This window comes from Eutrigla gurnardus, assembly GCF_963514095.1.
Source record: "Eutrigla gurnardus genome assembly, chromosome: 11".
Lineage (NCBI taxonomy): Eukaryota > Metazoa > Chordata > Actinopteri > Perciformes > Triglidae > Eutrigla > Eutrigla gurnardus.
Window position 1 is genome coordinate 12,464,933 of NC_139925.1, and position 15,697 is coordinate 12,480,629.

The 15,697-nt window shown below is 39.3% G+C and overlaps 1 protein-coding gene across 1 annotated transcript in view; it reads right to left on the bottom strand.

The window, feature by feature from the left end:
• LOC311020716 (VPS10 domain-containing receptor SorCS1-like) overlaps positions 1-15,697 on the bottom strand; it is a gene marked incomplete at its 5' end in the record, with an annotated part of 39,315 nt that overhangs the window by 11,115 nt on the left and 12,503 nt on the right. The window contains 17 exons of the mRNA XM_084020924.1: positions 129-315; positions 596-767; positions 1,331-1,444; positions 2,390-2,523; positions 2,652-2,769; positions 3,012-3,119; positions 3,280-3,371; positions 3,936-4,012; positions 4,298-4,400; positions 5,254-5,400; positions 7,309-7,488; positions 8,260-8,349; positions 8,693-8,811; positions 9,331-9,395; positions 13,044-13,117; positions 14,584-14,742; positions 14,959-15,058. Coding sequence (XP_083877050.1) covers positions 129-315; positions 596-767; positions 1,331-1,444; positions 2,390-2,523; positions 2,652-2,769; positions 3,012-3,119; positions 3,280-3,371; positions 3,936-4,012; positions 4,298-4,400; positions 5,254-5,400; positions 7,309-7,488; positions 8,260-8,349; positions 8,693-8,811; positions 9,331-9,395; positions 13,044-13,117; positions 14,584-14,742; positions 14,959-15,058 — 2,039 coding nt within the window. The remainder of the gene's footprint in view (positions 1-128; positions 316-595; positions 768-1,330; positions 1,445-2,389; positions 2,524-2,651; positions 2,770-3,011; positions 3,120-3,279; positions 3,372-3,935; positions 4,013-4,297; positions 4,401-5,253; positions 5,401-7,308; positions 7,489-8,259; positions 8,350-8,692; positions 8,812-9,330; positions 9,396-13,043; positions 13,118-14,583; positions 14,743-14,958; positions 15,059-15,697) is intronic.

Genomic DNA, 15,697 nt, shown 5'->3' on the forward strand with positions numbered 1-15,697 from the left:
AATGCAGACATTAACTTAAAGAGAATTCTGGAGGAATAAGGGGCCGATTTTCACTTTCAAAAAGCAGCGTCAGAATATAATATTTACATTGCAGCGACCACTTTCAAATGACCCGTTATTTGACTCACAGGAGACGTGGAGATAGAGTATCACCCTGTCAAAGCCCAGAGTGTTGCTTGCTGTAGCAGAAACTTGGTAGATGCCCACTTTGCTGTAGATGTGCTTGACCCCGTCGTCGATGGAGCTTACGTTAACATAGGATATGGCCGTCCCGTCGCCAAAGTCCACTGTGATACTTGTCATGGAACCGAGACCCTTCAAAAAGAAAACAAAATACTGTCACTCACGCAGCGGCCTCGGTTGTTTTGTCGATGTCCTCGCTGACACGTAACAGAATGAATTTGTCCATAATATCTACAAGAACAAGGTCAAGTGGTAAACCGTGCCACTGCATATATATTTGAAACACTGGTGGTCCGGCCTTCCTGACAGCATCTTGATACACACTTAAAAACACTGGAGAAGAAGCATGCAGCCTCCGAGTATCCTGCTGTAAGACAAACTACTTTTTGCTTTGATAAAGTGAAGTCAGCACCTCTTCCAGGAAGACCAAGAAAGTCACATTCTTCCCCAGTGTTGCAACCAGTGTTCCCTCGTTGGTGAAGAGCTGGAGGCCCCTGGGGGCCTGGCTGGGACACTTTTGTCGCCGCGGGCTGAACTTCAACAGTGTTCCCTCGGTGCAGTTGTTCGACAAAGCCCGGCGATATCTGGCATTCATTAAAGACACAGATGAGACATTCATAAAGGAAATACAATATTTTTAGACTACCGTACCCCCACAGCTCTGTTAGATGGGCTCAATTATCTTTTGTTACAAACACCAGGTGTCGGTTTACTATTTTATAGAAAAAAAAATTAGAGTGTTAGAATATTTTCGTCATACGAAACATAGCTCGGAAAATTGTTGATGGTTCAACTATTTACCCATTAGCTATTTTGAATTCTCTGCCCCGCTTACAAAATAGTTTTGAAGCACTCTCTATGGCACCATGTGGTGTTCAGGTGCAGTCGGCTTATTACGGCGGGTAATTTGTTAGTTATTTTGGCAACACATATCAGCCTAACAACACCTTTGGAATCCTAAATGTCCTCCTAACTTCCGTTCTGAAGGTAAAGAAGCTTCCATGGATCGCGTATTGTACGCAACCATTGTCACCGAGAATATCACATAAAATGATTTTCACAAAAGTTAAACTTAAATTTAACCAGGCACATTTTTTACATCCCCTACTCCCCTTTGCTCATGTCAATACAAAGGAATCAGGCGTACCCCGTGGTGTTGAGGAAGCTGTCCCCCGTAATGCAGTCTCTAGATGTTGCCGCGGGAACGAACCAGAAAGCAGGAGAGCAGCTGCCATCGATCTGCCTTTCAAACCCGTAGTCGCTGTTTCAGTTGGAACAAGCACAGAACAAGATACACGAGGGAGATTAGTCGCCACTTATTAAAAATATAAAATAGAATGGCTCTGCTCAAATAGAATCATACACAGTGAGTACCTGTCTACTGTGGATAGAGGTGTTTCAGGCTTTGAGGAAACCTTTGACAGCACAGCAGCTCAGAGTATTTGAGATTTAATGTTTTATGTATCAAACTTCTGAAGCAGGAAAAAAAAATGTGTGTTTTTACACAAACTGTAATTATACGATGAGGAAGGCAAAGTGATCTGTCAGATTTCTTTTTCATCCTGGTCAGAGAAACACAGTCGAGTTTGAAAGTGTAATAAGCCTTTTAGAAATAAAGCGTGTTTATGTGCTGTTCATTTAGCACCAGTGTGATCAGAAAGATAAAAGGATACAAATATGAGACAAAGTCAAGCGATACAGAATTAAATGGAGTATTAATCGAAGTGACACTTTTTAAACATACATAAGTATATAATCATATGTAATAATAATGTACAGCTATCACATCCTGTGTTAAATTGTGTTGTGATAAGATGATCATAAATGTTTTCTGATATGATGTTGTCCTAATTATTCTATGCCGATTGTAGTTAAAATGTATTTTAAGATATGTTTGATGTAACACGTTTCTTGTGTTTTCTAATGTGTATGGGGATATTGATTACAAACATAATCTTATATAAAGAGCATTCATACTGGCATGTTGGCATGGTTACATGTTTTTTAAATCACGGTAGGAATTAACATCCTCGGTCGATAGAAAGAAAAACAGAAATAAAAAATAACAAGTTGTAAATGATAAAAATATATCTCTTCAAACACAGCCTTAGGTTGGCTTCACAGAGTCTGCCTCTTGAGATTGATAAAGGGGTTGTGCACTGGATTTAATGGAATGAAAAGAGGAGCTGCAGAGCGGGGAACTCACCACTCAAAATCTGCCTCTGTGCATGGGCAGGAATCTGACATCTGGGAAATATACTGATTTCTGGCCTTGACACATCGAACGTTTGCTCTCAGTTTTTGGAAGATTCTCTTCATTCCCATGATGCACACTTCGCCCTGTGATGAATAATGCATCATAAACATTTCAGAGGTCCCTTTTTTTCTTTTTGTCTTGTAACATCTTGCTTTTATTGTGCCTGAATCAAAGAGATTCACTTGGGTGTGATCAGCGAGTAGCAGCTTACCTCATTGTGTAACTGCCATGTCATATAATCTTCAGACGTGCATTGTTGTTGGAAAATGGACCGGAAGTCAATTTTGACAAGTTGCCACTCGGATCGATGACTGAAATGACCAAATATTCTTCACAAACAAGGAAAACAAAGGTTAAAAAACATTTGGTAAATGGGGCAAATTTAAAAATAATTATTATTTTAATGCACTGACTATAATCCTTATTTCCCTATGGTTTCTACATCTGGGCCACATTAAATAGACTTATGTACACTTCTAACTTTTCATTGGGGGTAATATATAATTACCCAGTGTAATAATTAACGGACTAGACACACATGAGCTCTTTTTTTGGTTCCTTCGTATCTTACGTCATTATGAGAGTGTCCTCTCCAGGCTCTCCCAGCACCCCATCAACATACAGCGGGGAGGAGGTGAAGCTGTATTTGTCCCAGTTTCTGCCCTCATCAAAACTCAGCCTGGGGGAGAGAACAATGGTTGGATCGCAGACAGACTAGCCACAAATAACAGTTGAATTCAGTAAGAAAATCCTCTGCAGAAAAGCAGTCTCAGTCTTTGCTTTTGAAGATTGAGTATAGTCTCTTTAAAAGATGCGGGTACACCCTCGGAGAGCCTTACCAAATGTGTCTAATTGGCAGAGGTGTGTGTCGGATGGCCACCAGAGATCCTCCTTGATTCAGGAAAAACACGCTGTACTCTTCCTGAAAAACCTGCAGACAACGACCGGCTTCATTTTTCATCACACCAGAGGAAAATTTCAAGGCAACGCAAAGTGTGCACCGACGACGACATAAGGAACGCGCATACTTACACCTACACACTAAACAAGGAGAAGCCACAACTGTTCTTCACACGAGAGTCCCAGTCGGATGAATAAACAAACACGTCAAGCAAGCGTTGCTCTCCCTCTGTTGATTTTCAAGCCGATGGCAAAAAAGCTGTACGCTCCTTTTGGTTTATTTGTTTTACAGATCAGATAGGCGCATGTCTTCACAAGGCCGGGTGTCAAAACTCCATTCTATATTTTGTTGCAATTGTGGCTGTGTCAACAAGAACTCAGAAGCTAGAACTGAGGGTTGGCACCGAAAGCTCCGTCACATTCCTATTGTTTATTCAGACAATGCGCGACTTTTAAGTCATATTTTTCATTTTATTCCGTATTAAATTGAGGGAAAGTTCAGGGGAAAGACGGGAGTTATTACATAAGATTTCAAGTTCAGCAAAGGAATGCATTTTTGCAGAAAGGTAGGTATTGTATGGCGACCGGTCTGTACCTCTCTCCAGCTGTTTCCAGCATCAGATGTGATGAAAATACTGACATTATTACTGGTCAGCTCAGGTCCAACCACACCTGAATACAAAAAGGCAGAACAGCACTGTTTTCAGTACAGTTGCCTTTTCTTTACATTTGAGTATTTATTCAAACAAGACAAACACATGAATTCATTATTCATTCCATTGTAACATGGAACATGTGTGCAGCAAAGATCGATTTCATTTCAGTTGGAAACTGTTGTTGACTGTGAAAGACGGCGCTGGGAAGAGAACTTTGTGAACAGGTTTGGCTGAAAGATGCAATCGAGGACATTAACAGGAAACAACAGTATTGGTGTTCAATTGAAATAATCCTCCTCACCTGACGCTATAATAATTCCCGGAGCTGAATCTTTGCTGACGATGTTTCCGGAGGTGTAAGGATTCTCCGACACGTGAAGGTGGAGATGTAAGGAACAGTAAGGCTGCAGAACACAAACACGAGGGGATTAGTTTGCTGGAGACAAAATGTGAAATTGAAAGTTGATGCAGATCTGATTCACGCAAAAATATTCAGTGTCATAATAATGCTCCTGAATTGATTGATTTAAATCAATGAATCATTCACAATTCATCAAATGAAATGTTAACTTTTATGGCAGAGAAGGGAAGGGAATTAGAACATGGAAAACATTTTGGTCAAAATGTGTTCAGTATGTTAAAGTAGTAGAAACGTTTTCACCATACCAAACATTCAAACATGCACCAGCCTTAAAAAACAGAGTGCGAGTTGCATGAAGCACTGACTGTTAGTGTTGTGACTTCTGATTTATGTTTACTAAAAAACTGAATATATCAAAATATGTATTTCAGGTGTTATGGTTGGTATTACTACAGCTGAAATATAATCACTGGAGTATGCACTGTAGATTAAAAGGGAGTTTGGCAAATGCGTTTTTTATTGGACTCATAAAAATTAAAATTTTATGCATGTAAGAATGCTTGGTATTGTATTCATTTTCATTTGATTTAATTGCACGTTTTTCCCACTTCCTACACAAATCTTTTAGTATTTCCTGCTCCTGTCGCCATCTGATAATGTAAAGCTTTTTTCCATGTGGCAGTGTATCAAAACTTTATTTTTAAACGAATAAAAACCAAAGCCAACGTCAAACTCTGCCTTCATTCACAACCCAGATATTCCCGTTACTGCATGGTGCACAGTTACATATGTGTATACACATTGACCACAGCATGGCATGATCCAGTGTAGTGGGTTTTTTAGAGGATATGGAAATCCAAATAAACGAATCTATTTCTTCTCAGTGGCCCACTTACTTGTTCACAATAGACTTTGTTTCCCTGGAGATCAGTTGTTGGAGCCTGAAGAAGACGCCAGTCTCTCCCCTTGTTGTATGTGATATAAGTTTTCACTTGGTTCTCAACAACTTTATTTGACAAGAACACCCCTTTAATCCCGGCAACCTGCAAACATGAGAGACGGAGAGCGGTAGGGGGAGAGAAAAAAAACAAAAAAGGGAGAAAAAAAAAATATCTGTAAATTATTCAGACTTAAGTAAAGCTGAAGGCCTAGTTCGGAGAGGAAGAGATGTCTTAAAGTGATAGTTTTTCTGACAGGGAGCACTATTTTGGACCATCTGTAGGACTCGGCTGAATCAAAACAACATATGGCGCAGCCCTGAGATATTTCTTCTCCTGTGCACAGAGATGCAGAACCTCATGTGCAGCTTTTCGCATTTCTCTTCCATTTAAAGAGTGGAAATCTTTGTCAAACCGTGTCACCGTTTCATATCCTCTCCTGGTTCTTGTAGCTGAATATTTCTGGACATATCGTCAGTGATGTTGCAGGTGTTTTGGATCAGACCTCTTCTTGTGTCCAGCTGGTAACAACTAACTACTTCACACCGAGGTTTGTTCTCTCTTTAGCCATAGCCATGTTCTTTCTGCTATGCTGGAGTTCTATCAAATGTCTCTCCTCTTCTTTTTTTTTGCCTTCAGGGGCAGCAAATCCTCGACATCCAACCTCTATCAGCACCAATCCTCTGCACTGGCTGATAAGATCTTCATATTAAACATTAGGCAATAAAAGGCACGTGTAGGTCAGTAAGCAGTGCGAGTAACCGATGTCGACGGCTATCTTAGGTGTGTTTGTAACAATGTGAGGCTTTCACTGCTGGCTGCAGATGAGGATGATCTAAAGTGATGCATACATGTGCAGCCACTGCGAACTTCACAGCACATCTGTCAACACAAATATAACATGTTCAGGGCACAAGTAAAAGCCGCTAGTTTCCCTGCATTGTGACTACGGGCGTCACGTGACACCGGTAGTTCTCTTCGCTTGTGTATAGATGGTGCGTTACCTGAAGACTGAACCGACGAAATGTTTTGAAAAACATAATAAAAAGCAAACATTGATATGAGAAAAGACACTCAGATGCAGCAGAATGAAATGCAATGTACCAACGTCTGTTCCAACAACAACATCTGTCTTGGATGTCCTCTCCGAGACATCGCAGGGGGCTTTTAAGGAAAGCATGGCAGACCATCAAAAGCAACTGTGAGCAAAGTTTTAGTCTGAATGCTGCTACTTAACTTGTCATAGTCTCTTGTTACTGTTCAAGCTCCCAAACTCGGAATTTCAATTTGTATGGTACTCTTATATAAACACTTTCCATTCTTTCTCTTGTGGTGAAAAAGAAGTCAGGTGGATTGGAACATCTTCATGTGAATGTGAGTGGACTGATGAATAAAGCTAAGGGGTATGTTACTACAGTGTATAAGTAAGTATTATTGTTATTATTGATACATCTGTCCAATATTATTTCTTATTAATAATATAAACAATGTCATAAGATAGTGAAAAATGCTCTGCTCTGCTCTGGATCTTTAACACATACTCCTTCTTAAATGCGACATGAAGCATGTTGGTTGGATAAAATAAGGCAGACATCTGATGACATCATCAGCTCTACTATGAACCTCGCTGATGTTTGGCTTTTTAATTTTTTGATAAGTTATTTAAATGATTACTCACTAATCAAAATTGTTGCTGATTGAATTTGTCAGTTGAGTAATTTCATTTCAGTGCTTATTAATCAAGTGTGTGTAGCACAGTAACATATACATCTATGAGTGTAGAACAGCACATAAGGTTTATAGTATTGAATAACAGAAAACTATTTAACATGTATAATTACACAAATGATACTGATTGGTTTGATAGCAAACATGAATGAACATGTCCCATTGTCCTATAAACTGCAGCAGTTATAATCCCAGGCCAGAGATGTGAGTCGGTCCAGCATGCTTGAATAAGGTGAAAACATGTAAAGGATGACAGCAATGCTCGACGGCACAGACGCTGCCTACCTCATAGAGGTCTATCATGATGTTGCCCTCCGGTCCTCCACTGCTTACAACGTTCTCCAGCATCAAGGTGAAGAACAGCCCTCTGGACTCAGACATGTACAGGTTGTAGGAGTCATTCTGGTGCCAGTCCTGAATCGCTGCCACCACCTGGTTGTCATCTGAGCTGATTATCTGCAGGTCCTAAATATGGGAAATCGATGAATACCGCAGATGCGAACATGTTTTTTTACAAATTGAATTGAAGGTGTTTTCTCAACAACAACAGACAATTTAAATCTGGCCACGGAGGTTAAACCTCAGGCATTTCATACAAGCTCAGTTTAATTTGACTGAATCCTCTCTCCGGAGTGATGCGAGGGAGGTGATGTGTGTCCTTCTCGAGGAAGTTTTGACCCACCCATGGATGGATGGATGGACGGACTGATCGAAACAACACCACAGGCTTCCCCTTCTGTTGTTGTGATATGGTCTTTGAAAACACTAAGTCACCCCGCTGAGCTTTTAGCAAATGGGATTCAGTGCAGAACACTGTTTTTGTGGAAATGCAAATGGAACTTTCTGCTTGAAAAAAGTTCCTTTTGGAGTTGTGGGGAAACTGTGCAAGTCCACGTCCATTTTTTAAGTTAATATTTGTTGATACAGACGAAAGGGCAACTGATTAAAAACCATCCACAGGTCCTAAATAAACACAAGCTCTAAAGATGGTATTATGCATGTATATAGAAATAATTTTTCAGGAGGATAATAAAGTGGGGGAAAACCATGTAATGGATTTGTCAGAAAAAATGAAAAAATGATGACTAACACAGTTAAAATCAACCATCGCCAAGTTATCATGATTCAACAAAACAGCCTGAAGGAATAAATATTATTCCACAGTAAAAATGAATGCTGCTTCTTACTCTGCATGTGCTCAACAAACAAACACGGCATCCTTTCCAGCGGCCTCACCTTTGGCAGAGTGTACTTGGGAAGCTTCATTGGGTAGAAAGCATTTCTTCTATAGGACACGTAATGGACAGACTGACCACCTACCGGCACCTGGAACGGCAACACAGCGCAATTTGCAGTTCAATCACATTTCAGGTAAATATTCACAAACTTCACTGTGCACACTGATTGCGAGCAGCACGTAACAAGCAATTTAAGCCACCATCTCAACTCTGGGCTTGATACTAATTAGGATACTGTGCATTATGGCAGCGTGGAGCTGCAATATAATACACAACATCACGATTTCAATTTCATGCCATCCTTTCCCAGGATAATGGCCCCTTTTAGTTAATGAAAAACACGACTGTACATTAAGATGCCATTGAATGCAGTGGTTTTACAGCTTTTAATTGTCCTTTAATGAAGCCAGACCTTGCAATAAAAAACCCACCTGGATGAAAACGTATTCATCCTGAACCACCAGGGAATTAGGGATGATAAATCCAGGGAAAGGCTTGCCCTTGTTTCCATCAGAGCAATTCTGAAGTTTACAAGTGATGTACTGTGACCCTGTGGGTAAGCAAGAAATCAGTGCTAAAAATATAACAGAGAGAAAAACAAACAACCTTCTCTAGTCCACAATCACGGTTTAGCTTGTGCTGATGGTATGAAGTGAGCCATACAGGCGGAACATTTTGGAGGCCAATACTTATTCTCACTAATAGATAAAGTAGAGAGAAAGCTGTCCCAGTGTGTCAGCATCAGCCAAATGAGGCAGTCTCTCCAGGGACAGGGCATTAACACACAAGGCCTTGTGGAAGTTCCCCCTCTCTGCTCTGTGGCCAATAAAAAGGGCCAAGTCACAGCTGGCCCTTGAAAAATGAATTAGCTTAATCGTATGAAGAGTCTCCATGCAGCCAATGCAGATGAGGAGGCAAAGTTTTAGTGCAGCGAGAAAAATGGAATAAAATAAATAAAAGCTCTCACTTATTGTTGTTATTTTCAAATTAAGGTTCAGGAATTACAAGAAACGATTAAAATGTTGACAGGTTTCTGTGATACTGAGCAGGTAACATCTTTATTACTCACGTCCATCGGAAACGCTGATCTCCAAGTGAATCATTCCTTGTTCTTTGTCTAAACCCAGTCTGGACCTGTAACATGGAAGAAACATTAGATTTCTAAAGGAAAGTATCATGGACATTGTGTCTATTAATAATAGTATGTTCATTAATAATCACTTTGTGTGCATTAATAATACCATTGTGTATATTAATTATAGCATGGTGTCCGTTAAGAATGACTTTGTGTACGTTAATACTGACATTGTGTCTGTTAATAACAACATTGTTTCCGTTAATAATGACTAAGTTGTAATGCAAGTGGAGATTTAGGCATCGAAATATAAATAGGGAGAGCTTGACACACACTAGTTAGCTGCCTGTAACTGTTGCACATTTTTGTCTTAATATAATTCACACAAAATTATAATAAGACAAAAATGTAGATTGCAGAGTAATATGGATATCGATATCTGACATTTGCAAAAGGCGGTTTTTAAATGATGTGTGCTTGGGAAAATGTTGAATTACAATAAAAACATTTTAACATGCAACTTGATTTAGAAAAATCACTACTTTCTAACGAGCTGGTTATTAAAGGAAGGACTTTACACACGGACTTAGAGATGGATTAATGATTAGCTGGTGCAACCCAGTCCAGGACGGATGAAAGAATGCAGTATTTCACAGGGGAAAAAAGCAGTAAACAAGAGAAAGTCTGGAGTAATTTTTTTCTGTTAAACAGAATCACCATCATTTTCTTTCTCATCCATTTATCAACACTGGGTTGTGACACCCCGTGGGAGCCAATGATTAAGGTTATGCAGCATGCAGTGAGTGTGCATATAGTAGACTTGCTTACAAAGTTTTGTTACTTATTTTGAACATCAGGTGGCATCTCTGCAAAAAGCTTTATCAACTATTTTTCTGCTGCCCCAAGGCATATCTAATAAATTGATGCTAAATATTATAACCAGGAGCGATTCTAGGAACAGATCTTTAGGGGTGCTGAGCACAAACAAACTGGACTATCATTCCCACATTTGTGAATGAAGAACATCAGACTTTTGGGAAATCATTGTGACTGGAAATCTTACTTTAATGCTGAGCAAAAAAGCCATCACTTGGTTTTCAAATGAAATTGTACTAAAATGAAAAGATAATGAGGTATAATGGGGGTGAACGGGGCAGGTGGGAGAGAGAGAAAGTGGATCATACCATACCATGACGCGGTTGGGGGGGGTCTGTTGTATTTTGTTGTTAAAATATTAAGTTTAAAGTAAACCATAAGTACTGTCTATGGTTTTTTTTTACCATGTTTAAGCTTTTTCAAACACAGACTTGCGTTTAAAAAAAACAACATGACTATTTTTATATTGCATTTATCGATGCAATATTTTTTAGGGGTGCTGGGACTCAATTGAGGGGTGCTAAAGCACCCTCAAAAACAGGCTAGATACGCCCTTGATTATAACAAAAAACAAATACACAACATTTTGTTGTGCTGTTATTAGAAGTGCATATTTGTGAGTTATAGTAGCTCTTCATTTGGAACGTGTAAGAGGGCGTGAGAATTATAGCTGTGGTCTTAACGGTTCCCTCAAGAGCATTAATACAACAACCGTATCCAGATACACTTCTCCGACGGACATCTGAACTGCGCTGCACTTTATGGGTAAGGTGCACTTAGCCATTTTTATTCAATTTCAATAGAGATTCATCAGGACATGCAGAGTGACAAGAGTCCCCACTTGTTGTATTAATAGCAGCTGTTGTGACAGAAGATGGGTTTCGTCTCATTTTCCATACCGTGTCTGAACTATAATATAAAAAGCCTCCGTCCTGCTTCCCTCAGCACTCTGTAATTGCCTCACAGCTCCATCTCTTTTAATGGACTTTCTGTCCAATACTTCATCCAAGTCTATCAGTGAACAGAGGCGCTTGCTCTTAAATAAACCCCTGCAATGTTACACGCTGTTCCCCCGTAGCCGACACACACCAGTATGTCTGCCCAGCGAGGGTGGCAGTTCACACGTTTTTGTGAATCATATTCGTCCAATCTTTTCGCATAAGATGAGCAGTGCCGGACACGATGAAAAGAAATTCCTCCGTACTTGATCTCTGATAGCGTGGGCAGGGTTTTGTTTCATTTTTTTTCTCTTTTCTGGCATGCTTTGGTCGACTTATTTCCTCAAAGATAAAAGTAAGTTCATATGTGACCAGTGAACATAAAGAAGATGAAAAAACCTTAACGATCAAACTTCAGGATGGTCCCAAAATATCCCCTTGTTCTTTATTAGCATATAAACTCAAGCTGTAAATATATACCTGACTTGTGAATATACTCTAGCAGCAGCTGACTAGACAGATATTTTGGCATGGACATCCATGAGTTGGTGATGTAAAATCTTTATGTGGTATACGTTTTTTTTTTTTTTTTTTTTTTCCAAAACAGGTTGTAGCCTATAATTAAGAGGATCAGTGCAATTTGTTTAGAACTCTACATTACTATTCCACCCCCATACGAAATGTATATCACGCATCCACCTTCCCTTTGTTAAACAAAAGAGTTTTGGTTTGGTCAACATGCGTCACCTCTTCCCTAAAGTGATGCTTATTTACTGGGAGTAACCATGTACTGGAGGTTGCACCAACTTCTTTGATTAATCTGTGGTTCTGCTTCTTTAGTTCTATGTGTGAAAGGGATTCTGGAGCCAACAACTATAAAAAAAACATTATAAATTAAACATTTATCCTGCGCCATAATCCCTGAACCAGCAGCCGACAGCTAATAAAGCTAAAACACTCTGAGAGACACCGAGAAGCTCTCTGCCACACCATCAGAGCTGATTACATGCAATATAGATCAGGCATCAAACTAAATAAACCACAAGCTGGTAATATTTGGATATGATTCTATTTGTAATGCTGTGGTATCCTAACAATATTTCATGAGCACATTGCATTCAGCAGATGAATAATTGATCAGAAAGAAAGTTCTCCCTTTACTAAAAAACTACATTGTTAAAGCATAAAATAATAAAAGTAATGATGTTAAAACATGTAATTTCTTTAACTCAATGTTTACTGTTATCAGTTATTATATAATATAATACCTGCAGTGTGTACAGGTTTCAAGGGTCTATGAGATGTTTGCAGTTCTGCCAAAAATGCATTCATGCATTAATATTAACAATTCAATGATGCCATATATGATAAGGGGGTATGGACTTTTAATCTTTATACTTGAAGTACATTTTGCTAATACTTATTTTCTTTTACTTATGTTTTTTAAATACAGGAAATGTATTTAAAAATATGTTTACATTGTGATAATAGCGATTTAAGTATCTGAGTACTTCTTCAACTTGTTACAATGTGTTGATGTGTTTATGACATTGCTAGAAATAAACTGCTGACTGATCGGAAACATACAATATTAACACACTGGGAGTCAGTACTCATGTTTACTCAAGTACTAGTACTAGTACTTGAGTGCTATCATGTCAGAAAAAGTATAAATTAACATATTTTATTGAGTGAGTTCATATGTACTCCTCCGTACCACTGCTGTGAAGAGAACGCAAAAAAACCATGCATTTTTCATTAATTAATGTATAATTGATCTGTGCTCGTCTATTATTCATAGTATTGGTGGAAATAAATAAAAATGTGGCAATATGGCAACATTTCCCTCACAGAAAGACAAAACATCTGCAAATGACTGATTGTTGATCTCACCAGTAGAATCGGTTGGGGACGACGCCGTCGTGCACAAGCTGCCATCTCCTCCCGAATTCAACAGAGACATAGAGCTGAAAAATGAGAAGAATGCATTAACCAAATGAGTTACGGCATAAAGAATGTTCCATACAGAATATCCAAGAGAATTGTTCACTGATATATGTCTTTCTGGATTATTAAGCAGCTGTCAAGATTTGTTGATTTTGTGGCGTTGATGTGTTGATGTTGTTTTGGATATTGCACCACTGAGTGTATACTTTGTGCAACTGTATCGCTGATGAGAAAATCTATCACTTCCTGTAAAAATATGGTGATGGTCTGAAGCCAGAAAAAAAAAAAAAATAGAAAAAAGAGTGAAGATTATTGGTTCTGATGCCTTGGAAAGAGGGAAGGGAGGACAGACAAATTGGCCTTCGTATTAAAATCAAAGTCTCCCCTTCATAACTCAGCAGGATTCCGGCCTAATTGGTGTTATAAAATCACTCATTTAACTGTCATTGTCGTCTTTTTATTTCATAAAGCCATTAGACTTCTTTTTACTGCAAAGCTGGACTTATGTCCAAGCATAGACGGCCTGTCATCTTGCCATAATGATCGAGCTGCAGGCATCTTAAGCCCGGAGCTTTACAAGGATAAGCAACATCATTTTGACTTATCTAAGGGCTTTAAACTTTTAAATAGACATGACAGGCAATCAATAAATGTAAAATGAAACTAACCTAAGATTAATTTCAGCAGTTAAAAGGAAAAAGAGAATGGATTAAATTTAGCTTTACAAAGACATAGAGAATGACCTGAAGGCAAACTTCTCTGGAGCTTCGTTAGTTTGACCCGTCAACGGTTCTCAACTAAGCTTTCATCTTCCCCCCCTTCCCCATTTATCTCACTTTTCAGACCCGGACTGTTTTTCTCGCGGAAAATCAAGTCTTGCAATAGCAGGCTGGGAAGGCCGAGTTTGATGTCTGTGGTGTTGAGTAAAGCCGACAGCAGGGTTCTCACACCGTGTAATGAAAGGTGTGTGTTTATGCTTGCAATCGCTTGTCTGTGTGCGTGTGTGTGTGTGTGTGTGTGTGTGTGTGTGTGTGTGTGTGTGAGATTGTCTTCCTTGTTAACTTCCCCCTGAATTTTCTCGGACATATCCATTCAGTGCAGCCAGACCTTATGACTTGTTTAGGGGAGCAGGGGATCAGATGTCTCTATTCTGGCGACTGCAGCCTCGCCTTAAGTGGCAGATGTCTCTGCTGATGAGAACCGCGTCCTGAAATCTAGGCGCCATTATCAAAATGAATGCTTTTGACCGTGACAACAATCTGTGTTTCCTATCATTTTATAGAGATATTCATTTTGTTGTGAGCCAACAGGCTTGCGATATGTCATCGGACAGAATAATCTGGCAGAGCGCTCGCGTTGAGCCGGCATGCGCATGAGGAGCAGCAAAAGAACCTTACATAATAGGCAGCAGGTTTTTTTTTCTGTCGCATTTTTCATTTTTTTTTTATTCCTTTATATTTCATGCCTCCTGACAGCTCCATGTTACCTTTTGGTCGTGGCTGTAAGCCAGGATCCAGTCCTCTTGCTCGGGGTGAAAAAGCAGGCTGAGGATATCAAAGGCTAAGCTGTGTTTCTGATAGGTCGCCCCCTCGTCAAGGCTAATGAGCAGACTGCTCTCCACCTCTGGGTCGGTAAGTAACATGATCTGAGACGAGACAAGAGAGGAGACGGGGGAATCAGCGGCCCACCTTGACAGCATCCGTACCACAGGGCTTATGTGTTCTTGTGCGAGGCACCGCATTGAACAGACGTGTGGTGCAGACTACCGTGGGGCTGTTATGTACTGGAAATGATAAAAACTCTGCTTCGCAGAAATAATACTTGACTGATTTATTCAACACACGGCAATGTCATCACTTACCTTCCTTTTGTTGTTCGGACTCACGTACAAGTAGCTCAGGATGGTTTTTGGCCCGACTTTCTCATTTAGTTTCTCATATGTGGTCCCATAATCCGTTGACCTAAGATTCGATTATGAGGATGAAGTAAATTGGTTGTGGTGGAGAGTGATGGAGAATGGAGGAAAACCTACGAGTTAAGGCGCGGATGATATCATTAAGCATATCAGGCAAGCAGAAAATTGCAACAACAGAAATGATGAAGCTATTTGCTTGATGAATAGAGGGTTTTTTTTGTTTAATTATCAAAATAAACAAGAATATTTTGTGCAGCAAGGGTATTATTATCATCATTTTTTATGTTTTGGGGTAAAAACAATTAATTTCATGTTTGTGATTTTCATGTTTTCAAACTCACATGGAGTGGAGAAAATATTTGCCTGTTGGCTATAAAAAAAACTTTCAAAACCACAAATATACTTCAAAATAAAAAACTATTCACTTTAATGGCCTCATTTTGGATGTCTTTATATGAATTATCAGCTGGTCTTAGATTTGTTTTAAACTGGATAATAGAAAATAATGAAAAAAATAGTTTGTGGATACTTTATATCGATTTCAACGTATTTAGTGAAAAATATTCTGACATTGGATTTTCTCAGTGCCAGCTGAAACTCACTATAAAGACTCCATAAAGCCGAGGAGAGCTGCAGATTCAGGCACTAGTTCTGTAGGTTCACAACCAGGGACCCCTTTCACATT